The sequence below is a fragment of the Drosophila miranda genome, chromosome 2, assembly GCF_003369915.1.
Source record: "Drosophila miranda strain MSH22 chromosome 2, D.miranda_PacBio2.1, whole genome shotgun sequence".
Lineage (NCBI taxonomy): Eukaryota > Metazoa > Arthropoda > Insecta > Diptera > Drosophilidae > Drosophila > Drosophila miranda.
Window position 1 is genome coordinate 8,752,610 of NC_046675.1, and position 25,286 is coordinate 8,777,895.

General features: G+C 48.4%; 6 protein-coding genes across 9 annotated transcripts; 3 read left to right on the forward strand and 3 right to left on the reverse strand.

Annotated features, from left to right (window-relative positions):
• The first annotated feature begins 135 nt into the window (after positions 1-135).
• LOC108156115 (mitoferrin) lies at positions 136-6,121 on the forward strand. The gene is made up of 7 exons (XM_017287415.2): positions 136-243; positions 301-1,112; positions 2,840-2,925; positions 2,989-3,113; positions 3,186-3,421; positions 3,497-3,658; positions 3,713-6,121. The coding sequence occupies exons 2-7, from the start codon at positions 996-998 to the stop codon at positions 4,151-4,153; spliced, it is 1,167 nt and encodes a 388-aa protein (XP_017142904.1). The 5' UTR covers positions 136-243; positions 301-995; the 3' UTR covers positions 4,154-6,121.
• A 72-nt stretch (positions 6,122-6,193) lies between these two features.
• LOC108156114 (flocculation protein FLO11) lies at positions 6,194-10,323 on the reverse strand. 3 transcript variants are annotated; one of them, XM_017287414.2, is made up of 5 exons: positions 9,908-10,323; positions 9,112-9,845; positions 6,751-9,054; positions 6,540-6,608; positions 6,322-6,414 (listed from the first exon to the last, which is right to left on the reverse strand). In XM_017287414.2, the coding sequence occupies exons 1-4, from the start codon at positions 10,129-10,131 to the stop codon at positions 6,580-6,582; spliced, it is 3,291 nt and encodes a 1,096-aa protein (XP_017142903.1). In that variant the 5' UTR covers positions 10,132-10,323; the 3' UTR covers positions 6,322-6,414; positions 6,540-6,579. The 3 variants fall into 3 exon arrangements, with proteins under 3 accessions (XP_017142901.1, XP_017142903.1, XP_017142902.1); XM_017287413.2 differs by having other exon boundaries at positions 6,323-6,414; positions 6,544-6,608; XM_017287412.2 differs by lacking the exon at positions 6,540-6,608 and having other exon boundaries at positions 6,194-6,414; positions 9,908-10,322.
• A 477-nt stretch (positions 10,324-10,800) lies between these two features.
• On the forward strand, positions 10,801-16,045 carry LOC108155091 (probable histone-lysine N-methyltransferase Mes-4). Its single transcript, XM_017285713.2, has 5 exons — positions 10,801-11,196; positions 11,297-12,830; positions 12,900-15,402; positions 15,475-15,591; positions 15,663-16,045. Exons 1-5 carry the CDS (start codon positions 10,893-10,895, stop codon positions 15,813-15,815), a joined length of 4,611 nt encoding a protein of 1,536 aa, XP_017141202.1. The 5' UTR covers positions 10,801-10,892; the 3' UTR covers positions 15,816-16,045.
• Positions 16,046-22,798, reverse strand: LOC108155092 (glycerol-3-phosphate acyltransferase 1, mitochondrial). 2 transcript variants are annotated; one of them, XM_017285714.2, is made up of 8 exons: positions 21,842-22,798; positions 19,459-19,573; positions 18,907-19,071; positions 17,858-18,840; positions 17,498-17,802; positions 17,097-17,443; positions 16,720-17,035; positions 16,046-16,655 (listed from the first exon to the last, which is right to left on the reverse strand). In XM_017285714.2, exons 1-8 carry the CDS (start codon positions 21,952-21,954, stop codon positions 16,447-16,449), a joined length of 2,553 nt encoding a protein of 850 aa, XP_017141203.1. In that variant the 5' UTR covers positions 21,955-22,798; the 3' UTR covers positions 16,046-16,446. The 2 variants fall into 2 exon arrangements, with proteins under 2 accessions (XP_017141203.1, XP_017141204.1); XM_017285715.2 differs by lacking the exons at positions 19,459-19,573; positions 21,842-22,798 and adding an exon at positions 19,153-19,307.
• On the forward strand, positions 20,070-21,084 carry LOC108155096 (RING finger protein nenya). The gene has a single exon (XM_017285721.2). It carries the CDS (start codon positions 20,166-20,168, stop codon positions 20,862-20,864), a length of 699 nt encoding a protein of 232 aa, XP_017141210.1. The 5' UTR covers positions 20,070-20,165; the 3' UTR covers positions 20,865-21,084.
• Positions 22,799-23,154: 356 nt separating the features above from the next.
• LOC108155094 (60S ribosomal protein L4) lies at positions 23,155-25,091 on the reverse strand. The gene is made up of 4 exons (XM_017285719.2): positions 24,980-25,091; positions 24,583-24,763; positions 24,145-24,515; positions 23,155-23,880 (listed from the first exon to the last, which is right to left on the reverse strand). The coding sequence occupies exons 1-4, from the start codon at positions 24,980-24,982 to the stop codon at positions 23,233-23,235; spliced, it is 1,203 nt and encodes a 400-aa protein (XP_017141208.1). The 5' UTR covers positions 24,983-25,091; the 3' UTR covers positions 23,155-23,232.
• Between the last annotated feature and the right edge of the window lie 195 nt (positions 25,092-25,286).

Consider the following 25,286-nt stretch of genomic DNA (forward strand, 5'->3'; position numbering starts at 1 on the left):
AGTAATATGCTCTCCATGGCGGCAAAAGTTATGGTTGCGTTTCAATTTCGATTGTTAGATTTTTCTAATATATTTCATACCTATCGTATCAACTATCGTAACTTATTAATGGTGTCAATCCTCCAAGCATCGATTATTTAGAAAAAACATCAACACAACAACAACAACACACCAACACATTCGCGAATGCGTTATTTAGTCGGGCTCGAAATTTAATGATTCCTGCAATCATTCACCGTTTGCGTGAGTTGTCAATACACAATATCAGAGGATATCTAAATTTAAATATTGTATCTCCAGTACCCAGTTGATTGCATGCGCCACGGCAGCAGCAACCGCGAAACCCCTCAACGACGATCGCACACAGCGCAATAGGCCCCGCACACTCGAAACTTGGGGCGAGCGAAGAAACCCAATCGGCAGACACCGCAGAGCAACATTTCGTCGATGCTAGTCGTGTCGAGTTGTGCGTGGAGGTGGAGCAACAGCAGCAGCAACAGCAGCAGCAGCAGCAGTGTCAATTAATAGTTTTCCGTATTCCCATTCATACATCATACATCACCACACCACCCATTTCCCCCCACTTGCGGAGTCCGTGTTATACAACAAAATTGACCAGTGCCTCTCAACTACGCCGGCAAATACCAATCGTTTATGTTGTCCTTCGGGCCAGAGGTTCAACAAGACCAAAAATCGGAATCTAATCAATCCCCGCCCTCTTGTGCGTGCGTTCAAAATAATTAACTGTGCGTGGTGTAATCGTAATCCCTTATCAGCTGCTCGGTGCGAAAGTTTGCCCGCAAGACAAACGGGCAGAGAAAGCATACAGCCAAAGCAAAAGAAACGCCAATAACAAGCGGTCTGTGAGTCTCCTCGGTTTCGCTTGCACTTGCCACTGGACAGAACAGAACTGGTTGGAGATTGTGGATTGGAGCATCAAAGCGTTCGTAACAGAAGAACCCATTGCAAGGGCAGCCACAGCCACAGCCACAGCCATGAATATCGACGACTACGAGAGTTTGCCGACGACCAGTGTCGGCATAAATATGACGGCGGGCGCCATCGCTGGCGTGCTGGAGCATGTGGTCATGTATCCGCTGGACTCTGTTAAGGTGAGAGACGTTTCCGCGGAAGAGGAGCCACCACATAACCTCACAAATGCGTGTACACAATCGAAATATTTTTATATGTCCGTCTGTGCCAATGCTCGGGCATAATCGTGATGTAATTCCTTGGCTCTCGAAGACTATTGCGGGTGGTATTTGCCCTGTAGCTGTGGCGCTCATAACTCAGCTGGTTTGTGCGTTTATCAGAGCACGTTCTGTGGGTTTACGCTTTGGCCGATAAGATTAGCCCCCCACCACTCCATGCCCGAGATTTGCTATGTGCGCTGTCCTGATAGCTTGATCGTCATTATCGTATGAGCTCCCCGTTCGTGCCCTATGCAATTCCGATGTCAAGACATTTGCATATAATGTACATATGCTATTGAAAATGCACATATGTACATCATCCGCAAGGCATGACAAGGCCTGCCTCTGCCCCGCCGATAATTAGATTCCATTGCTGGCTACTATATACAACAATTTTTCACGCAATTCGGTTCGAGCAGAGATATTGATTTTCTTTACTGGCCATATGTGTCCGTCAATCGGACTCCCCGAAGCTCCTAAGAATTCTGCTGTCGTGACAGGCAATACTGGTGCCAAAAGTAACGCCCAAGTAAAGTCGGGATTCCCGGCGTTTTGCTTGACGAGTCATTGAGTTACGAAATCAAGAGCAGCAGCAACAGCACCACCAGCAGAGCTCTACATTTAATTGAACAACAATTGAAGCACTTTTATTCACATTATTATTATTAGTTTTCGCATTGTTGCCGTCTCGCTGGTTGCTGTTTATAAATAATCTATCTGTGATGGTTTTTGCTTATCGGAGGCACATGATGCATTGAGAATGCCGGTCTACGCTCTCGCAATCGATGCTATTTTTTTATCAGCAGGCCCCCCCCCACCCTTTTATGTAATCTCTCCCCCCGTGTTCAGTGTTCATTCGGTGGCATTTTAATTATGATTTTGCACAGTATTCCGATTGCTCCGCCCACACTCGAGAGACAAGAGCCACTCATTGGATGGGTTTTTCTTCACCTTGAATGGCCGTCGTGTTATCACCCCTCAGACAGATGATACTAGTGGGGTCGGGGCCCCACTAAAACATGTAAACAATACAATGCAATGGAGTTATGTATTTGTTTTCCAGGAAATCTTATCTGATTCGCTCAAACCTCACGTCCCTGTAATTTACGCTATGTGGGATTCTGTGCTCTCCACTCTACACTCCCAGCCATCTATTATATATGTGGTTCTAGCCTGATTTGATTTGCTGGCACACCTCTAGCATTATATAGTACGTATGTACTTATTCCACGATTTAAATATGGGGGGATCGACTGCTAAATGTTTGTGGCCTAGCTAATTCGTTTTCGTAGACAAAGCTCCCTATTAAAGCGATATGGTGGCACAATTAAAAGTGTTTTCTCGGTTCTGAATCACGATGAAATGCATATTTTATGTATGTGAACGAGTATCGTTCATCACCGTCTTTCAGTTGGGCAGTCTCCGGGGTATATCATGAGTAATAATGACATTGCACAACAAGCTATGAAAAAGAAATTCTATTTGCTGAACCCTAGATTCTATACGTGTATAAACGTGATAGCTATTCCACGGGTTAATCGTTAATTATTCATAGAAACGAGTTTATCAATAAATAACTTAATAAATAGGTACACACGGAATCCCCATTTTTAATGCACACTAAAGTATTTCTTGTTTATTTACAGACGCGAATGCAGAGCCTGACATCAGCATCCAACATGAATATAATGTCAACCTTTCAGAATATGATCACACGTGAGGGTCTCTTGAGGTAAGCAGCACCTACGACACCCCTACCATTTGGAGGAAAAGCTTTTAAATGATTCGTTTGCAGACCCATTCGTGGTGCCAGTGCTGTGGTTGTGGGTGCAGGACCAGCGCATTCTCTCTACTTCGGGGCCTACGAGATGACCAAGGAAATGCTGACTAAATTCACATCACTAAACCACCTTAACTACGGTTAGGACTGCTCTATATAAACGATCGATGGATCCTCCATGAACTATGATCGCTAATGCTCTGCCGTTACAGTTATCTCCGGGGCTGTGGCCACTCTCATACACGACGCTATCTCCAATCCCACGGAGGTGATCAAGCAGCGAATGCAAATGTACAACTCACCCTATTCATCGGTCATCACGTGCATGCGGGATGTGTATCGGAAGGAGGGCTTCAAGGCCTTCTATCGATCCTACAGCACCCAATTGGTCATGAATATACCATATCAGACGATACATTTTACCACATATGAGTTTATCCAGAATAAAGTGAGTACCTCTTAAGGATGCTGGATATACATATCTCGGAGAAGAACTTGTTTTAACACCGTATTTACGTTGCAGCTCAATTTGGATCGCAGATACAATCCCCCAGTGCATATGGTGGCGGGTGGAGCGGCGGGTGCCTGTGCAGCGGCCATAACGACACCCCTGGATGTGGTGAAAACACTGCTAAACACACAGGAAACGGGTCTAACAAAAGGCATGATCGAGGCCTGTCGCAAGGTATTTCATATACGTCTGAGCCGAAGGGACTTTCTGACTTTGTTTGACTTTCAGATCTACCATATGGCTGGGCCAATGGGTTTCTTCAAGGGAATGACTGCTCGCGTCTTGTATTCGATGCCAGCGACGGCCATCTGCTGGTCCACATACGAGTTCTTCAAGTTCTATTTGTGTGGCCTCGACCGTGATCAATATAAATCGTCAATTACGGGCCGCTCCGAATTACAAGAGCCCCGCAAAACGGCCTATGTATTGCCGAAGAGCACAACCGATGAGGATCCGTCTTTGGCGACCGAATCTTTGGCCGTGGATACTGCTGCCGGCACGTTGAAGGATCCCGCTGTCCTGCATCCGACGCCGCCCACAGTCAATGCAGCCGGTGCCATCAAAACGGTGTGTGAACTGTCCACACGCACCGCTGCGCCCACCATAAATCTGCACACGAGGCACACGGAAGTGAAGAGCCCCTATGAGCGGGGCTTCTCCAGTACGTAGACTGTGCGCGAGGACGTGGCCGCAAGCGAGGCGGCCAGCGTTCGACACGTTTGCAGCGGCGACAGCTAAACACACATAAGCATAGCTATTAGTTGGCGGCGGGGAAAGGTGGCTGGAGGCGGCAGAGGTGCAGGAGTCAGTCTGTTTTGTGGAGTTTGGCGTGGACACGGCGTTTGAAACGTCTGCCGCCCCCATTCCCTTTGGCCCAAGCCTCTGTATTGCCTCTGGCCTCGTTTTTTCCCCAGCTGTTTGTATGAATACTCTGCGAGGAGTCGGTGAGAGAGTGTTATCACTCCCATAGTCGGAGGTTAAATAGTAGTTGTTGTTCTGCACAAAAACTCTCGCTCTCACACTCCCCCCACAAAAAAAAAACACCCCCATCCACACCCCCCAGACAGACACACACACACACACACCCAAACAAAAACAAATTTCATTTATAGGCAAAAAGCAAAATATTCTTGTTAAAAAAACAAAAGGAAAAAATAATTATTACGATTATGATGATAATAACTTGTATCTATGTTGCTCGGAATTGAGTGGAACCCTTGTGTAAAGTACTATTATATTACCATTACATTGTGTATTACAATATATATATGATTTACGATATATTTTTTTTTTAACAAACAACAAATTTCAAAGTATATATATACATATTATGCATATACTTGTTGATTTGATCGTTGTAAAGTAAGAGCAAAGCCAGGGCAAGAGAGCAACAAAAGCGCAAAAACGCAGGAAACAGAACAAAATAAACTGTTTCCCAAAAAAAAGGCAAAAAATTCAATGATTTGTAATCCAATTACACTTTCATCTTCAAACTGAGATGTTACAAAATATAGTATATACTTATAATAACGAGAGCCTGCAAACAACTATACAGCTCCCTCCTATTCCAGGCCCCCAGGAACCTACCCAACCAACCTTTGGGTACCACATTACTGTAATGTAGTGGAGTAGAGTAGAGCCCCTGGCCCTGCCACTGGCACTTGACTGACTGATTGAGTTTATTGAAAGCCCCCAAACCGTATTCGCATACATAATAAATATGTCTTGTTCTAGCTTCTAGAATATCCAAATAATAGCCTCAGTCAAGTGCCAGCGGGTGTCGGGGGCAACAGCAATCCAGTCCCCAAAAAACAAAACACAAAACACACACAATAAATAAAACCATTATATTATTACGTTCATTGTTATTTTTATTGTTTATATATTAATATATATGCATTACTATATATACATATATACAGTGCCGCTCAACTGAATAGGTTCCACAATTTTCAAAAGTACAGTCGCTAAATCTTTTCAACCAACTTAACGATTTTGATGATGATTTGTATGAAACAGAAAAGTTTTCAGTCTCCAAATGATTTGAAATGGGTGGCGGGAACCCATTGGAACCAATCGGTGCAAGAATGCATCAAAATCAGACGATTCCAAAAGGAAAACATTAATTTTTTTATTTTTAGTGAAGCAAAATATGGTACAAATATGAAAAGAAGAGCAGCCAGGCTTGCGATTAGAGCTCCTACCGCCTTCTGCAGCAAAATCAGGGAAGAATCCGGTGTTAATGCGAGTTTGGGCAGCCTACAGCCCTACAGCACTTCGTTGACAGGTGGTTTTTGTTAAATTTCCAAAAAATTTGCTTAAATATGAAAAGATATTTTTTGTTTTCGAAAAAAGTGTCATAAATACGTATCCTGGAGACCGCAAACTTTCCTAATTCTTTAACAATCAATAAATCATTAAAATAAAAATTTATTTTATCAAAATCGGTAAATTGGTTGAAGAGATATATCGGTTCGACTTTTGAAAATTGTGGATCCTATTCAGTTTCGAGGCACTGTATATACATACATGTGTAATTCTATAAATTTACTTATTCTTAAACTGCAAAGTGTAGGATGTAAAATTACAATTTTATTGTTACCACAAATTCTAACAAAAACAGAAACAAAAACAAAACTAATACAACAATTGGAAAATTGAAAATTTGCCCATTAAAACAGAATGAAAGAAACACAAACACTTGTGGAATTGTTTTTCTGTCAAATGCATTCAACAACAATTGCATTATTATTTTTTATTTTTTTTCCCACAACATTTTGATTTGTTTTGTTTAAGCTAGAGGATTGAATCCAAGCCACGTCGGCGCGAGCGCTGCGACAGAACTGGACGGGGCTTGTAGAGATCATCGTTGGTGTATCGCTGCTGCTGGCAGAGCTTCTGGCTGAGTCGCTTGGCGGACACTCCTTGGTCTGTTGGATAAACAAAAGCACGCAAATTAATTGGGTGATATGCTTGGAAGCAATTTGGAGACGGAAGGCAAACGGTTCGGCCACCCAAGAGCAGATCGAATGACATGCGAGAGAGAAGTGCTTACCCACCACATGAAATATTGTTTATTTTGATAGGTCTTGACTTTAGACGGCCTCGGGGAGCAGTACTACAACTGCTTGTACGCATAGTAATTTTTGAGCAAAAAAATGTGGAAAGAAAGCAGAGGCAGAGGTAGAGATCACAAAATGTGGATGAGAGAGGATGAGAGGAGGTTTTGCTACTCGAAGGAGCATTAATCTATGACAAATACGCACCAGACTCCTGCTTCTCTATTGCTTCGTTCTCCTTGGAATTGATGCTGCCGTCGGAGGGCGTGGGTGAGGCCTTCGGTTCGTTGCGACGCAACCTTTTCACGGGACTGCCTGAAGACGAGCTGCTGCTACTCGCGGTTATGTGCTGCGGCGGTGTCGTCTCGCGCATCTTTTCGTGCCTCTCGTCGCCGCCGTCCAAACTACGCTTTGATTTCGTGCGCCTTAAAACACGCACATCCACCAACTGCTTGGGCATCTCATCACTTAAGTCGTTCAACAAAGTATCCCTTTCTTCGATCAGTCGATTGATGAGCTCCAGGCGTGCCTTGAACTCCTCAGTGTTTGGCTCAAAGTGTATGGTATCCCCGGCCTCAGTTTCTGTTTCAGTTTCGTTATTTTGCTTGCTAGACTCTGCTGAAATCGGCTGCTTTTCAGCCAAAGAGTCGGTCTGGTTCTCCAAGCTGGTGGCCGATGCCGCCTCTGATACCTTTTCAGCTATTTGGGATCCCTCCGAGTCTATGGGCGGCTCCTCCATTTGTTTTAAATCAATTGAAATCTCATCGGCCTCTTTACACACTTCATCGACAGGCGAGTCCTTTCCCAGCTCTATATCCAGCTGCTGTTCCTCTTCTTTGGCAGGCTCTGCTGGCGTTAGCTCGGTTTCCATTGGCTCAGACCGTGTCACATCTTCTGGTTCTTTTTCGACTTGATCCGCGTCCTTCTTTGGCTGAGAACCAGAAGCGGGGGCACACAATTCAATGAAACTGGTGGTCGATTGCTGTAGAATATCACTGACATTGACTACGCTGCTGCACATGCTCAAAATGCCAGCGCTATCGGTAGCACCATTGCTACCGCCATTTGTGTTGCCATTCGAGTTGTTGCCGTACTGGACTGGCGCATCAGTTTTCTCGTTAGCCGTACCAGGATCGGGTAGGGGCGTGGCGACAGAGCTGGGTGGCGGCTTGCCCTCATCGTTAGAGTCCGAGCTGCGGCGCTTCTGTAGCTTTGCCTTGATTTCGCTGTGATCATCCTGCACGACTGGGGGCGCTGCACTCGTGGAGTTTGTGGAAGCTGTGGATTTGTTCCGATCACGGTCACGACTACGCTCGTGATCTCTCTTCTTTGATGAGGAGCCGCTGCTGCTACCGCTTTGATGGCTGCGATGGCTCTGGCTCTGGCCGTCTTTGCTCTTTTCTTTGTCCCGGTCTGAGCGGGACGAGGATGAGCTTGACTTGTGTTTCTTGTGTGAGGACGAGGTGTCGTGGCGTGACGAGGATGTGGAAGCTGAACGCTTTGACGACGATGATTCGCGATGAGTCCTACTCGACGAGGTTGAAGAAGAGCTCTTGTCCTTTTGGGAGCTGCTGCTGCTGCTGCTCTTGTGCTTGGAGCTTGAGTGAGAGTGCGAGGATGACTGCTTCGAGCTGGAGCTAGAGGAATGTTTACTCTGCGATTTATGGCGATTGCGATCAGCATCGCGATCCTTCGGCTCTCGGCTTTTGCGTCGCTGCTTATCATCCGAATTGCTCGAATGGTGACGTCCATCCCTCTCCTTGTCCTTATCTTTTGAGCTGCTCTTCGATTGTGATGATGCGGAAGTCTGCGTCTTTGTGGCGTCATCTTTGGTGGTTTCAACATCATCCGGGGGCGGCAGCTTCGCGGCCACATCTTCTTTCACTTCTTCTACTTGATGCGTGGCAGAGGCAAGTGGCAGTGGCGATTCCTGTCTCTCGATTTCCGATCCATTCGACTCAGCCTCTGGGATTTTATCTATCTTGGGAGTGGTATCTTGGGCAACCGCTTCTGAGAATGATCCAATGCTGTTTTCAGGTGCCGGTGGTGGTGTAGGCGTCTCAGGCTCAGGTGCAGCGTCCTCTGGAGGAGATGTTGGCGCCTCAGATGCAAATTGGAGTGGTACAGGCTCAAGTGGAGTTGCTTCAGGTTCAGGTGGAGGGGCCTCCAGTTCAGGTGGAGCGGTCTTCGGTTCAGGTGGAGGCGCCTCAGGCTCAGGTGGAGGAGCCTCGGGTGCCGGGGGTGGCGTCTCTGGTGCCGGCGGTGGCGTTTCAGGTGCTGGCGGTGGCGGTGGTGGTGGCGTCTGAGGTGGCTGGGGCATTGAAAAAGCTTCAATTTTGGGTAGAGCTGGCTGTTCCCGAGGTTCCAACGCAGGCACAGACAAAGGTTCGATGGAGATGTTACTGGCATCCTCAATATTGGCTTTCAGCTCGGACATAATGGCGTCCTCAATGGATAAAGCCTGGGAGGCACCGTTCGTGTTCTCCGACACGGAATTCCTGCGTTCGGTGCCTGCAATGTATGGAAAATTGATTATACAAATGGAAAAGTACATTATTGTATGCCTACCCTCGAATGTAATGGCATCTTGCTTGATGTCAAAGTGCAAGGGCCGACTGCAGTGGTCCCTGCCACTTGCAGCATCATTGGAATTCTCGTTAAACTTTGGCATCTGCGCCTCCTCTGATATGTTAGCGGCCATGTTTGGGGTTAGTTCGACGCTGTTGCTGGTGGGCGTTGGCTGCTGCCCATCCACAACTGACTCTGAGAAAGAGGCAATGGTGAGGCGACTATCACTGGATACCTGCGACAGTTGCGAGGCCTGCGATGCACCATTCACCGAGTCCAAGGTGTTCAAGGAGCCATTGTTCAGATCCTCCTTGTTTGCAGTTGGCTTGTCTTCGCTCAGAGGCTCAAATGAGGGCGAAGTGTCGTCATCATAGTTCCTATCATCCACACCCGGCGGCAGGTCATCATCTTTGCTGTCGTCCTTTCCATCGAAATGCACTGTGCCGCGGTCAGAGTCGGGGCTGATTTGTTCGAGATCTGTGGGCAGTAGACTGGCAGAGGTGGTCTGCACATTCAGCAGGCTGCTGCCGTTCATGTGGCCAGCATATGGCGGCAACGGCGGCGCTGGCAGCAGCGTCGGCCTTGGTGGCGGGGCAATGGTAGGCGGAGTCGGCGGTGTGATGCCTAGATACTTGTAAGCAATGCTTTCGATCTTTGGCTCAAATATGGTGGCAACCTTCGGATTAACCACTTGGTCCACGATCTGATCCACTCCCTTTTCCAGGACATCCGAGCTGAAATTTTTGCAGTGTTTAATTTGGCTTTTTCAGGCCTGCTGGTCGTCCAAAATACTTACTCAAGCAAATGCTTGCGCAGTCTTTCCCGCAATTGGACCTTGTTTGTGTCTGGCGTCCAGCGTTGTTTGGCCAGAAAGTCGTTCACTGCCGTCTCCACCCGATTGCGTACGTTCTGATATGCGGGCTTGGTGTCCACATCGGCTAGACAGCAGTTGAAACGAAATTCGTCGAAAACGCCCTGCGATTTCACCTCCTCAATGAGGTTTTTTACAAAATCGTCCATCGTCTATTGAATTTACAAGCGCTGCGAGTTGTTGTCGAAAGGTGGGCGTACGAGCGAGCGAATCTAAAATCTGCTTTTAGTATTTTTATATTATTTCAGATTTACACTTTGTGATCATAGAAATTTTTCTAGTGATGGTTGTCGATTACAATTAAAATGTTTTAAATCGGACTATTAAAATTGGTAATATAGCACCGAAAATAATGAAAATTGTATCATTTTAGCGCAGTTCAGGTGAAAGATATCAATGTTTCTCTTATAAGTAAAAGGAAAGTGCAGGATTGATCAACAAGAAGAATGTACAATCGTTAATATTTTCCGCCATTTACCTCAAGTAGTTGAACTATTTAAATAGAGGGGGCTTTAATGGCCTAAGTTCGGTTTTTCATCATCCGAGACGCTATATTGTTGTTGAGGAGCAAAAACAGCAATCGCCGTAGCAAGAAAAAGAGTCATGTATTCGAAACAAGCCAGTCAAGTAGAAAATAGATTCATTAATTGGATAAAATTATTTGGGCAGGGCTGAGAGTTATAGATAGGTAGTAATATTCTACGGAATATAAAAATCGAGGAATATAGAACTTGAATGCATCAGTTTTTAAAATGAGACGGTATATTTCGGTATATTAGCGATAAATCCGCGGTCACACTGGGCCATGGTTGCAATGCGATAGAAATTTTGGCGCACGCGAAGCGCTGGTTTTCTTTCGATTGATGGTTTTGTGGAATTTGGTTGTTAAGTATAGTAAATTAAACGAATAATGAAGATAAGTGCGGGTGCACACTCGGAAACGGATGGTGTGGGTGCCCAATCAAATGTATCGTTCAATGCTGATGGGGGTACAGCTACCGGGGACGCGGCTGCAGGCAACGCCGAGTCCGTAGCATCCCAGATAACGGAGCATCCAGAAAAGGTACAGGAGAAGCGGAGAAAACGCAGCAAAATTGTGGCTCATGGTGGCGACTCTGTGACAGAGTTAACCGAAAACGACTTGAATGGCTCTTTGAGTCCGAAAAACGCGCCATTCGCCATAAAAAAACAGAAGCGTCTCTCAGCGTTAAACAGTAAGTACCCACTATGACACACTTTTACTTTTAGTCGTTTTGCTCGTATGCTAATATGCTTTCTTGTGTGTGTTTGTGTGTGTATGCCTTACGTTAACAGGAAAGCGCGATTTAATTAATTTGCAGTCGGCATTGAGCCCAAAATACATTGGCTATGCGAATGCCAACTCCCCGACGCCATTGTCCGACTCGGACGACACTGTGCGCACAACGCGTCGTCGCCTCACTCAAGCAGCAGCCCGCAACAGCAGCAACAACAACAACCACTGCGAGCTGCAGCCCAGGGACAATGACGCGGCAACAGAATCACCAAAGACCTTGGAAGGGACACCGCTGGTAGATCGCAGTGAAAGCAAAAACTACATAAGCCCCATCGAAAAGCTTCTAATGAAAAATGGCGCCAGCTCGCCAAACAGCACAGGCTTCGAAACAGATCCTGAAGACGTGGCACCTCTAGCCACCCGCCTGCATCTGAGACGTAAACTGAAGCGGGCTGCAAAAACGAGTCCGCAGGAAGATCGGACAGAGGAAGCAACAACTACAGAGATGATAGAACAGATAGAGACGACTACAGAGATGGAAAAGAAGACAGAGGAAGCAGCGACTACAGAGATGGAAAAGCGGACAGAGGAAGCAGCGACTACAGAGATGGTTAAAAAAGAAGAACCAACTTTAGTCGCGGAAAATCAGAAAGAAGAAGCAAATGACAAAATTGAAAAACAAAATGAAGAATCTACTTCAGAGATGGTAGAGTCCCCACAGAAAGTTCCTTCTGTGAGGGAAGAGCCAATGGAAATAACCGATTTACAACCAAAAGAAGTCTCCGCTGCTAAAATCGAAGACACCGTCCCCCTCAGCACGGATGTAAACTCCGAGTCGGAGTCTCGGGATTCTTCCTGCGATGTGGTCAGTAGCAGCAGGATTTCGTTAAGCAACGAAAACGCACAAGACTTGCCCGGCGAGCCTACCGATACGAGTAGCAAAACCATTGAGTCCACTGGCGAACCGAACGACCCTGATCCTGACCCAGACCCAGACTCTGAATTGGGGTTTGCCTTGCCAGCGGCAACATCAACAGACATGAAATCCCCTGGGGAGCTGAGCCCGACAGCCTTCCGGCAGCCAGAGGACAACGGATACGTGAAGTCGCCATCTTCGGTGAGCCTGGACAGCGCCAAGGGTTTGTCCATAGTTACGGATCCGGGCTGGGGCACCTATCAGGTGGGTGATCTGTATTGGGGCAAGGTATTTTCGTACTGCTTCTGGCCGTGTATGGTATGCCCGGATCCGTATGGTCAGATTGTGGGCAACCTTCCGGCCCATCCGCAGCGCACGTCGACGGACAACGCCCCCTTGCCCATCCAGGTGCATGTGCGCTTCTTTGCCGACAGCGGGCGGCGCAACTGGATTAAGCCCGAGAATCTCCTGAGCTTTGCCGGCCTCAAGGCATACGAGGAGCAGCGCGAGGAGGTGCGCATCAAGCATGGCAACAGGAGCGGCAAGTACCGAACCATGGTGCCCAAGCGGACGAAACTAGATGTCTGGCGGCAGGCCATCGACGAGGCCCAGCTGGTGGCCCAAGTGCCCTACTCCGAGCGACTGGAGAAGTTCTATCAGATTTATGAGAGCGTTGTGTGAGTAGACACGCCAAAGAGAGACCCAGAGACCACAGCTAATCAATGTCCCTTTTCGAACCATTTCAGAACCATTAACAAACAGAAACGGAAGCGCACCAACTCCATGACGCAGGACACGTCGGATGTGGGTAGCAGCCTGTACGACTCCACAGACAACTTGCATGCCAAGGCCCATCTGCAGCTGGTGAACGTGAAGCGCGAGCGCTCAGAGACGCCCATAAGTCCCGCCTTCTCGCCCGTCAAGAAGAGTCAGATGCGTACCAAGCGACGAAAGCTGAGCAAAGGAGCTGAGGCGGAGACTGGCGGCGGCACCGTGCCATCGGAAAGTGTGGCAGGCGCGGAGAAGAATATCACTCCCTCCAATTCGGGGGGCATCTATGAGAATGCAGAGTTTCGTCAGCTATTCGATGCGATCCAGGAATATGTGATGGTCCATCGTCACGACGAGAAAGTTGAAAAGGTGCTGCGGGCCGTTGTGGGCAATATCTGGTCATTGAAGCAGATCCAGTTGCGCGAACTAGAGCGAGAGTTGGCCTACGGCGAAATGGATCAGGAACAGCTTGGATCGGCAGTCGTTGAACGGGGCACCGGCACCACCCAGCGGCTGTCCAATCGCCTGAAAACGCTGGTGGAGCGACGAAGCCGTACACCAGTGGTCACGCCCAGTGGTACGCCGACACCCAGCACCATCGGTGGTGCGGAGATGCGTCTTGCGGAAATTTCCAAGCCGAAAAAGCCAGTTAATCGGCCCATCGAGGAGGTGGTCGAAGATATATTCCAGCTGGACAGCAAGTACCTATTCCGCGGCCTCCCCCGCGGCACCGTCTGTAAGTATTGCTTCAAAACCGGCTCGAATCTGCTGCAGTGCTCGCGGACCTGCCACAGCTGGATGCATGCCGATTGCCTGGAGAGCAAGAGGAATGGCCTGCCCGCATCCAAAAAGGAAGGACAGAAGCTTAAAGCTTTGGAAGATGTGTCCACATCCTCCTCCACCACGCGGCCCGTTCCCGCAGCGGAGCACATAACAGGCGATGCGCCGGACGCTTTAGCCACTATCGCTACTGCTGCACCAACTGCTCCCACCTTTGAAGTGATCTGCCATGAGTGCAATGTGAACGGAGAAGCAAGCTGTTGCATTTGCCTTCAGGTGTTGCCGCCCGCATACCCCTCGCCGTCCCCCGGCTCGCCGCTCAAAGAAGGCTCGAGCGAAGCAAAGGAAGCCACACCAGTGGACGGCACGATGATAATGTGTGGCCAAAACCTGTGCGGCCGCCAATACCATGCCGGATGCTGCAAATACTGGCCACAGGCGATCGCCAGCAGCTCGCTGACCCGCTGCCCCCTGCACGTTTGCCACACGTGCGTCTCGGACAATCCCCGTAAATTCCTACCGGTGGGCAGCAGCAAGCTTACGCGCTGCGTCAAATGCCCAGCCTCGTACCATCAGGACTCGCGCTGCATACCCGCCGGCAGCCGGATGCTGACCACCACGAACCTCATCTGCCCGCGACACAATGTGGCCAAGAACGATGCCCACTTGAATGTCCTGTGGTGCTTCATCTGCGTCAAGGGCGGGGAACTGCTGTGCTGCGAGACCTGTCCCATTGCCGTGCACGCGGGCTGTCGCAAGGTACCGATCAAAAAGCACGAGAACTACATCTGCGAGGAGTGCGAGAGTGGACGACTGCCGCTCTATGGGGAGATCGTTTGGGCAAAGTTCAACAACTTTCGGTGGTGGCCGGCCATAATCCTGCCGCCCACGCAGATACCGAACAACATTCTCAAGAAGGCCCACGGCGAGAGTGAGTTTGTGGTGCGATTCTTCGGCACCCACGATCACGGATGGATACCACGACGACGTGTCTACCTGTATATCGAGGGCGATACTGGGGAGAAGCTGAAGCCCAGGTCGCAGCTGCACCGAAAATTCTATAACGGCATTGAGGAGGCCACGCGATTTCTGAAAATCACCAAGGCCAGGCGCCACGAGCAGATGGTTGCGCGCGGTATTAAGTTGAATCCGCAACCATATGTGAAAATCAGGATCAACAAGGCAGTGCCGCCGGTGAAGTTCATCACGAATTCGGAGGAACACAGCACATGTGATTGCCGGCCCGAGGATGAGCATCCGTGCGGCGCCAACTCCAACTGCCTCAATCGGATGCTGTTCAACGAATGCCATCCCGAGTACTGTCGGTGCGGCGACCGATGCGAAAATCGCATGTTTGAGACCCGCAAATCGCCCCGCATGGATGTGGTCTATATGAATGCCCGTGGATTCGGGCTTGTCTGTCGTGAGCCCATCGCCGAGGGCGATTTCATCATCGAGTATGTGGGGGAGGTGATCAATCAAGAGGAGTTCCAACGGCGCATGCTCCGGAAGCAAAAGGATCGCGACGAGAACTTCTACTTCCTTGGCGTTGAGAAGGAGTTCATCATCGATGCCGGCCCAAAGGGAAACCTGGCCCGTTTCATGAATCACTCATGCGAGCCCAATTGCACTTCACAAAAATGGACTGTCAACTGCACCCATCGTGTGGGACTCTTCGCCATTCAAGACATTCCAGCGGTAGGCATTGCCAGAAAAACGCATTCAAGTACATAATTCAAGCTAATATAATCATTCCATTTGCCAATGCAGGAGACGGAGTTGACGTTCAATTATCTATGGGATGATCTGCTGAATGACAAAAAGAAAGCCTGCCACTGTGGCTCGGAACGCTGTTCCGGGGAGATAGGCGGCAAGCTTAAAGATAAGGTAAAGTTGTGCCCGTTTGTTTGTTTCAGGCCAATCTCAAATTCCTAATCGATCTCTATCTCTGTATGCAGCCCAGCAATGTAAAGCTGAAGCAACAGCAACGCAGCAGAGGAGCTGCCATTCGAATCCATGTACCTCCGGCCAAGAAGGCAAAGAAGTCTGTTCCCAAGATCAAGCACGTGAGCGCCGACGATGAGCTCGAAGAGGCTAAAAAGGATCAGTAAAACGGAAGGAAGCGAGGATATTTTTTGTAATTTTTTTTGTTTGTTTTGATTGCGCCGCTCTTTTATGGCTGGATGGATACCAACCGATGAGGACGATATATACTATTTTTTATTTTTTATTACGCGCATATTTATTCCTTTTATGTTACGTTTATCAGATACCCGACAAATGAGTGAGGTCACGCAAGAATTAGTTTTCATTTCAAAATAAAACACGATACCATACGTAATGTTTTTAAGTCTTCTATTTGTCTAGGATATAAAATTATAAAGTTTATTCAATCAGTTCAGTATAGGAGTCGATTCTAGATAGTTTGTATTGTATTTACTTTCATTTTGTTTGCTTTGCTTTGCTTTGTTTTATGCCTTATGCTTTATGTATGTTGAATGATGTGAATGAATTTGTTCATATATTTCGTTGGTTGTTAAAGCTAGCACTTTGGCATACATACATACTTACGTACGTATACGGGTAACTCTCGTATGACTATAAAACTAGACATATTTTAGTCGGTAAGATCTAGGAGTATGCACTGTAATCTTAAGTGGGGATATACATACACTATACACACACCACACGTCGAGCGAGTCGAGTCGAGTGAGAAAAATAAATCAACACCATATTGTTTGGTTAGGGGTTGATCTGCAAGTAACCAGCATTTAATTTTGGCACAATGGCGTCTATCTTTTTGACAGTCGTGTTGAGACTATCCCGCGACATTTCGTAGAGCGTGTTGAGAGAGATGAGGCGCATACCCTGCTGGTTGCACACCTCAATCACAGACCACTTCTCTAAAAGCTTTAGACAGTTGCGCACGGAATCGGTAGATATGCTTTCAGCTGTTCAAAATAGAAACGTAGTCAGACTTTACACAGATCGTAGGAGGTCGTTTGATATACCCACCATAGATGCAGCTTCCGCGCTTCACTTTGGCGGACAAATCGTTGATAACAAAGTTTATAAACTCTGACTCAAGCATAGAGTTTCGGTGAAGTATCTGCAGGGATTGGGCCACCGTCAAGTATGTCCAGGCGAATGGTGACAGCACCTCGCAGATGTTGCGCTGCTGCTGAAGTGTTTCGCTACAGAAAAGCAGCTTGGCACCCTCATAATCGTTCTCGTTGTTCTCCACATACAGATAGTCGTCATCATCGTCGACGTCTATATGTTGAGCAAAGTTCCTGCCTCTATAGCTGTTTAGAGAATTGATCTCCTTATCCTAAAGAAAAACGTACAAAGATGTAAACAAGTGCTGGACTTCAGTGGACATTTAGCTGTACCTCTTCTGGCAATCTAATGTAATCACGGAACACCAGATCATTCAGATGATTATCCAGCAAGTTCTCCAATACTTGTGTGGGCTTGTTCAGTATGAACTCGTAGCGATATATCTGGCAGTTCTCCAGTGCCGCTTCAATCAGCTTCTTGCGCGATACGGCTGCCGCAGTGTTGGATGACCCCGGGGTCTCGGGTAGCAGCGAATGGAACGTAGTCATCAGAATCGAATTGAGGGCAAAGTGCGGGGCCAGCGCATTCGAGTAGTAGGCCAGCTCGATGACGCTCTCCACTGAGTCGACGGCACGAATGAACATGCGGCCGTTCTCGTTACGTGTGCGGGAAACCAGACCTACAAAATGACAGCTGTATAAGGGGGAATTTCCGGGCTAGAGCTAATAGATACCTGAGCCTAGCAGCTCACAGGCGTACTCCAAGACATGCGAGGATTCGCCTGCGAACCCAATGTCCTTGCAGCCGGACAACGAATTGCGCAAATCGTCCAACGCTGCGGCCAGCAACTGTTCCTCGGCACCTTGGCGGTAGCGGGTGAGCAGCAGAAAGGCCAGCGCATTGGTGGACATCACAGATGTGGCAGCTGCACAGTCGAAGACTACCTGCCGCGAGATGCTTTCGATGAGATTGCGATGCTCTTCACACACCACATCGGTGCCATAAAGCGAGGACGTCGATTGGTTATGCTGCAGAGTTCTACAAGATTCAAGCGGTAAAATAAACTCGAAATTAGATCACAATGAGTGCGTACTTGACTACAGGCTTGTACATCTTGGCACTGCCATCTTCGTTGGCGATTTGGTTGAACGAATTGACCAGCTCGCGTATCGAGTATGGTTCATTGAAGTCAATGCGCATGCGGCCGTACTTGGAGTTGAGCGCCTTCCAGATGCCTGAAATGGCCTTTGTGAAGGACTCTGGGATTTTCTTCTCTCCCTTCTGCTCGCGCACGAAGTTGCCATCGACGAGGCGTTCATAGTTGACCGAAACGGGGACTAGGAGAGCATCTGGAATGCTGCCGTCCATGAAGGCATTCACAATCACAGAGAGGATGCCGCCCTTCGGCATGCACGGCTTGCCCGTGCGCGTTCGTCCGCCCTCGATAAAAAACTCAACATTGTGGCCCTGCTTCAGGGCGTGGGTCAGGTATAGGTGGAGTGCCGCGCGGTAGAGCACATCCTTCTTCCCCTCCACCGGATCGATTTTGCGCTTAATGAAAAAGGCCCCAAGACCACGGAGCAGTCCACCAAAGACGGGAATCTGCAGGTTGTTGCCAGCGGCCACCAGGGGACTGCGTATGTCGTTGTTGGTCAGAATAAAGGTGACCATGATGTAGTCCAAGTGACTGCGATGCAGTGGCACAAATATCAACGGTGTACCGGGCGACCGCTCCGATGCGGTTTTGAGCATTTCAATCTGTTTAGTGTTCGTCACGACGCCAGACAGGAAGCATGGCAACAGCTTGTACAGAATCCAAGAGGTAAAGGCGAGCAGGCCATTGTTTAAAGTGGAGCCCATTTCCTTCAGTATGGTGATGGCACGTTGCTCCTGCTTGCGCAAAATAGCTTGGTACGATATGCCCTTGCTCTCGTCCTCCTCCTCCTGATCACCGCTAACGTTGCGCGTGAGTAGTCGATGGCCGTTTTGCGCATAGCGCTGCTCGCGCAGATCCTGTTCGGCAGCCTGCTTAATCGCAAGTTTCAGTGCGGGATCATTTTGAACGATTTCGGTAACCTGCAGCGTGCGTGTTTAGGTTATTAAGGGTACAAACTGGGGGCGCAGAGATCTCGCGACGCTTACCTGTCGGTATTCAAACTTCTCGCTGCGAAATACCTGCGCGACATAGGGGAAGATCACACCCCAATCAAAATAGCCCTTGAACGGTTTGTATCCAGCGTGCGGCGTCAGCTCCAGCATGTTCTGGGTGCCAATTCCATGTGCAACAGAGCTTTGCACTTTTGGCTCCTACAACGAGAACGAGATCAGGGAACACTGCGGTGATGCAATTGCTGTGCATATACTTGATGTTCGTGAATGAAATTTTACCTCGAACCAGCCACGGGCCTTAAATCCATACAATGCCATTATAAATATGAGATTCTTACTTACGCGCTGCCAATAATAGAGATTCGAAGTACAAAATATAACATTTCTGGCCCGGCTTTTTTCGATTACGATTGGCAGGTGACACCGGACTAGGTGGCAACGCAGGATAAAATATACAATTTATCATTATTTGTAATTCATTGAATGGACAGGCTTATCAGCGATGACTGAGCATTTGCGTCACAGTTTCGTACTGAGGCAGGGTTCAAATGATGGCTTTGATGATAAGAGTCACGTCACACTTACATTCGTTGAGCGCAACGTGACCAACAGATCGCTGCGTATGGTATTGATCTTCCCCAAAGACGTGCGGTAGCTCAGATTCAAATTGGGAAACAAGTTGGCGATAATGATGGGTGCCCTGCGAAGAACAAAACAATCAGTTATTATCAATTCTTAAGCATGTGTATTGCAGTCGCCTTGGTCTCCACTTAACCACCGATTGCTTCAAATTGCTTAAAAATACAACACCTCTTTCGATTGCAGAGGGGTCTACAGTCCAACTTTGTTTGAGTTTAATACCCTATACTTCTGCACATGTGTATGTACATTGTACATACATATGTATGTGGATTAAAGTTAGTATACATTTTAAAGTAAGTGCTTGTGGTAGCGCTGCTGATAAGTGTATAGTTGCCTCATAAAATATGGCACAGAATTGAACTTTGAGCCGCCATTGTTGGATGGAATCATCGAAATAAAAAATCAGCTGATGCTACTTGTTTTCTGCTACTAAATGGAATAATAATAAAAATGCCCATAAGTTTTCTCATAAACCAGATAAATATCGCTAAGCTTTGAATTTTACCGCCCAAACAGTGCTGCCAGATCACTGCAGATAACTTTCCCTGTCCCAAGATCCGTTAGATTCTCGACTCCCCACTCCACTCTTAACCAGACGTCACGCCACTAAAAGCTTGTTAAAATCAAAAATATACACAACTGTCCTGGCGATGTTTCGTGTGCACTGCAACAAGTGCTCGAGGAGACGCGACGTTGAGCCGACCATACCGTTCCAACTGACGCGATGCCATCACATTCTCTGTGGCCCCTGTCTAACAGTTTGCGCTGCCGAAAAGAAGTGCCCAATGTGCGAGCACCCACTGCAGACGATCGCCATTAGTCGGGACATGCCCATCGGTGTGGCCAACTACTTCCAGGACCCCACTAAATTTCTCCAGCTCTACCGGAAGATAAGCAAGTTCCAAAGCGAGCAAAGATCATCCGACAACCTTCACTTCTGGCGCAGAGAGCAGCAACATGAAGAATTGCAGCTGAAGCTCAACGGCTACACCAAAATGGAGGCTCAGCTGAATCAGCAAACGAAGGTGGAGAAGAAACGCATCGCCGAACTACGCGAGTACATTGCTTTTCACGAACGACCGGCGGTGGACAGCTTGGAAGCCAGCTTAAGTTCAAGCGAATATATAGCAGCCAGGGGCCACAGCAACAGTCGCCACGGCCTCCGTCCCCGAACTCCCTCCGAGAACCCCACAACAGACAACACGCTATCGGATGACTTGGTGGAGAGTTTCTGTATGCACTCGGAAGTAGACTTTGGAACAAAGAAATCAAAGCATTCAATGTCCACATCGACGCATCGCTCGTCCGTGAGAAACTCAGGCGGCCAGCGTCAGGACTTTCAAATTTAAGTTAATTAAAGTATGTATAGTGTACTCATCGGTCGTTAGGTCCAACTAGTAAAAATATTCATCTCATGTTGTGGAAAATTTGTATGGGATAAGCCAAGTGTTTTAGTGCTTTATATAAGTATAGTATATATAATATATTGTGCGGGATCGCTGCGCGCTGCGCGCGTACTCGACCTGCCGTGACATTCGATTAAAGGTAATATTTATGGTTCTAAGCCAATTTTGGAAGCAGTTTTAGGTACTTCACAAGGCATACGACGTACTCTTTGTGACCCTCCAGCGAAATGGGTTGATGGGGGGGAATGCGAGATAGCTTTACTGCCCGATTAAACATTCAGCAAGGTAAACAATAATACGATTCCGAAATCCTAAGCAAATAATTGAGTGCTAATTTTACAGTCCGCAATCTACACACATTGGGAAAATACACTTTTTAATTACGATAATTGTTGCCAAGAGTATTCGGACGAACGGGTTGGTTCTTATCACAATTGCTGCAACAAAGACGGAGGCAGGGCCCCTGGGCGAGCAGGAAGGCAAAGAGCTATGAAAAGTAAAATCAAAACGAGATGACCCCTAGATGCAGTCACCATCACCAATCGGCGAAATGTTGGCACGTGGATGATGTGCGGAAATTTACATTTGTGGCTCGCGCGGTGTTAAATATGCAGACGAAGGGCTCGCACGCTCGCGATGTGAGTCAGTCGATGCGGCAACCACCTGCGCGGCGACAATTACAATATCAACAACATGCCCATTTAGCATGCATTGGATAGCCCGTTCCGCGCTCGCTTTGGTGTCTATAAATAACGGCGCTTCTTCTTCCCAGCCCCCACCTGCGTCACGGAGCACATTACTTGAACTTGGCAGAAGAGGAACACACGTAGTACATACAGTAGGTACACCGTACGGGTAGGATTTATTTGGCTTCCATCCACAGCCACTGTGGCCACCAACACACAACACACAACACTCACCTCGTTTTCGCAAACACATAGTAGACGATGAGTGCAACTGATGCAATCTCTATGCCGCCGAGCAAAGAAATCTCAGCGACACGCTGGGCAAAGTTCAAGACAGTCGATAGCATGATTATGCTGATGCTTCCCCTGCCTTGCCTTGTCTTGTCTTGGTGTGGCTTCAACGGAATTTGTATTCAATCAGCCGCCGGCCAAGTGATCGGAAGTGCGTGGTGTCTCAGTGTCTCGGTGTCCAGAAGATGTGCGCCAGTGTCCCTTTCAGCAGAGCAGCTAGCTAGTACTTAATTATCGCCCAATGGCGGTGCAAAATATATGTAAATGATGCCCGGACCGTTCCGATTACTGCTGCTGTACAAACAATAACAAAACGGCGCGCATTGAGCGTTGTTCCAGCGACGTTCCGCTCTCTTCTAGCTCTCTCCGGCTCTCGCCTGATGCTTGCTGATAGCTCCTCTCCTCTCCTCTCCACTCCACTCCACTCTGTGCCTATGGTGGTGGGGGTTGTATTATTGCGTTCTACTCGAAATATAACCAGACATCGCCCCTCGTGTCGCCACCCGCCATTCGTCACCGACTGTGTTGTGCATAAAAAATATCGTATGATTTTGCGAATCTGCTCTGCTCTTTTCCGATTTTGGTTTAATTTCTCTCGCACGAGATGAGACGGTGACGGACAAAACCACCTTTTGGCTATCAGCATCCACCATCCACCGCAGTGTAGCGCAGCAAATTTTTATTGAAACAGCTGAACTTGTGCAGTCTTTTAAACCGGTTTTCCACTCTGCCACTAGTGTATGTACTTTTTTCGCTGTTTCGTAGTTAATTGAATCAAATTCGCGTCCTTTCTTCTGCCTTTGTGCTGAGGGCTGATGGCTGAGGACGGTGCTTTATGCGCGACAGACGAGCGTCGGACCGTGCGGTTCGAGAGTACACAGTGGAATAACAGCGGCCGTCCACCGTTGACGCTTAATTAAATGCCAATTAACGTGTGACAGTAAGTCTGTATGCGCCCGCTCTGTATGCACATGCCACATACATATATTACGAGCAGAGTACTTATACACGGCCGACCAAGATCGGCGGTGAACGAAGATAACCACAGCCGATTCCGTGGCATCCCGAAGGCGGCTGCTGCTGCCGTTATCACACACAGAGGCGTCAGAGAGCCAGCGATAGTGAGCTGATAACAGGGTCTCTCTCAATCAACGAGAGAGAGAGTGAGAGAGCGGAACGGAGCACAGCAAAATGAGCAACAGTAAGTACTTATGGCCTAAGACTAAATTGTTTAATCAGTAATTACTTTCGCACTGTATTATGAATAAAATTCATACAACTTTTGTTATTTATTATATAAAAGAGTGTGTCTGCATTACTTGGGGAAAGTAAGTTTACTTCTTGGCCGCTGGCTTCTTGGCGGCGACCTTCTTGCGGGCAGCCAGGAGCTTGGCGCGGTTGGCGGCAGCCTTTGTGGCGACATTGGCGAAGTGCGACTTGGCCAGCTCGACGTTCTGTTTCTTGGCCTTGGCCAGAACCTTGGCGACGGTGCGCTTCTCGGCAGCCAAAGCGGCACGGCGCTTCAACACCTCGGCGTATGGGTTCAGCTTGATCAGCTGACGCACGTTGGTCAATGGGTTCAGACGACGGACGCTGCGGAACACGCGCTTGCGGGGATCGCGCAGAACCTTGCGGATCTCCTCCGACTTCAGCAGACGGGACAAGTCAGTGTTGGCCATCTTGGGCTGGGGCAGATTGTAGCCCTTCTTCAAGGTGGCTGGCCTCTTCCAGGTTCCGAACAGATCGTTCAGGCGCGAGAAGGCAGACTCGGTCCAGATGACAAAGCGACCGACATGACCGCCGGGGGCGAGCTTCAGCAGATTCAGCTTGTCGACATTGATGGTCTCGATGCCGGGGATGTTGCGGAAAGCCTTGCGCAGACCCTCGTCCTTGTGGTAGACGACCAGGGGACCACGGCGGGCAACGCGACGACGGTCGCGCATGGTACCACGGCCAGCACGGAAGCGCTGAGACTTGTACACCTGTTGATGGGGCACATAAACAAGCAAATTAGTTTCCAGATACTTATTTGTTAGCTTGTGATGCTAAAGATGGGCTGTGGCTCTCCACTGCAAACGTCTGCAACTTTGAATCAGGTTACACTCGTAACGCCTAGGAGAGCAGTTATTCTGGCAACGCACCAATGCTCCAAGGAGCACGCAAACAGACTGACAATCAGTCACTACTCGTCAGTTGTTTACGCGTTGTGGGGCTGGATTAGTATCGTTTCGACTCTCAGTACCCACCTTCTGGATGTCAGCCCAGATCTTCAGGCGACGCAGGAAGATGACAGCCTGCTTGGTCTTCTGCAGCTTCTGGACCTCATCGGAGACGACCAATGGGAACTCGGAGACACCGTCGATGACATGACCCTTGGACTGCACGAGGGCGGGCACGCCGGAGGCGGCGATGGCCGACACCAGAGCGTAACGGCGCTGGTTGACATTCACCTTGCGGTGCCAGCGACGGAAGGTCTTGGTGGGGGCGAACATGCGTCCACCACGGCACATGTTGCCGAAGGCACCCTGGCCGGAACGGTGAGTACCACCACCACGGACACGGGGAATACGTGCGACGGCACGACCGGTACCCCACGACTCGGCAGAGGTTTGGTGACCTGGTGGAAACAAAAACACATCATTATTCTCCTTCTTTACAACAAGCACTCACAGGGAATCACTTACCAGCGAGCTCGCTCACGGCGTACGGCTGGCGGTTGTTGCGGCGCAGCAGCTGGTGCACCTCGTTGACCACATCCGGACGGATGGGTGCCTTGAACACCGCTGGCAGGCAGATGTTCTTGTCCTTGGCAGCCTCATTCTTTTCCGTGTACACGGAGACCAATGGCCTGGCGTTGCCTAAGCTCTGTAAACAAAAACCAAAAGCGTCCGTTTAAGAGTGTCCACAACCATAACATGGCATTTCGCACACTGCCGTCGCCCACCACACACTACACACAACACGTGGAGGTTAGGCCGAATTTCACGACACATTTTCACTGTTTTCCTATTGTTTTGTGTGTAAAACCCACGTCAATGAAGTTTGCGGCGGCTCAGGCACTAACGATGCACACTTTCTCACCATGTTCGTTGATTTTTAAGCCCAGTAAGTGGAATTAAATACTCTGCAAACGCAGATACCGTCCTCTTTTTATTAAGAAGAACGAGAAAGAAAGAGGGAAGGTCGCCGGAAATGACCGTGCTGCCACGTTTTGCATTACAGGGTTGCTTTCGTATATCAGAAATCGCATTTAGCCCTCTTAAGCCCCCTCTATTTGAATAGTTCAAAGCCTGGGTTTACAACGGGTTAATAGTTCTCCGTCAAGGATGGAAAATCCTATTCCTCGATTTGGATATTCCGGGGAATATTACTAGGTAGATAGAACAGT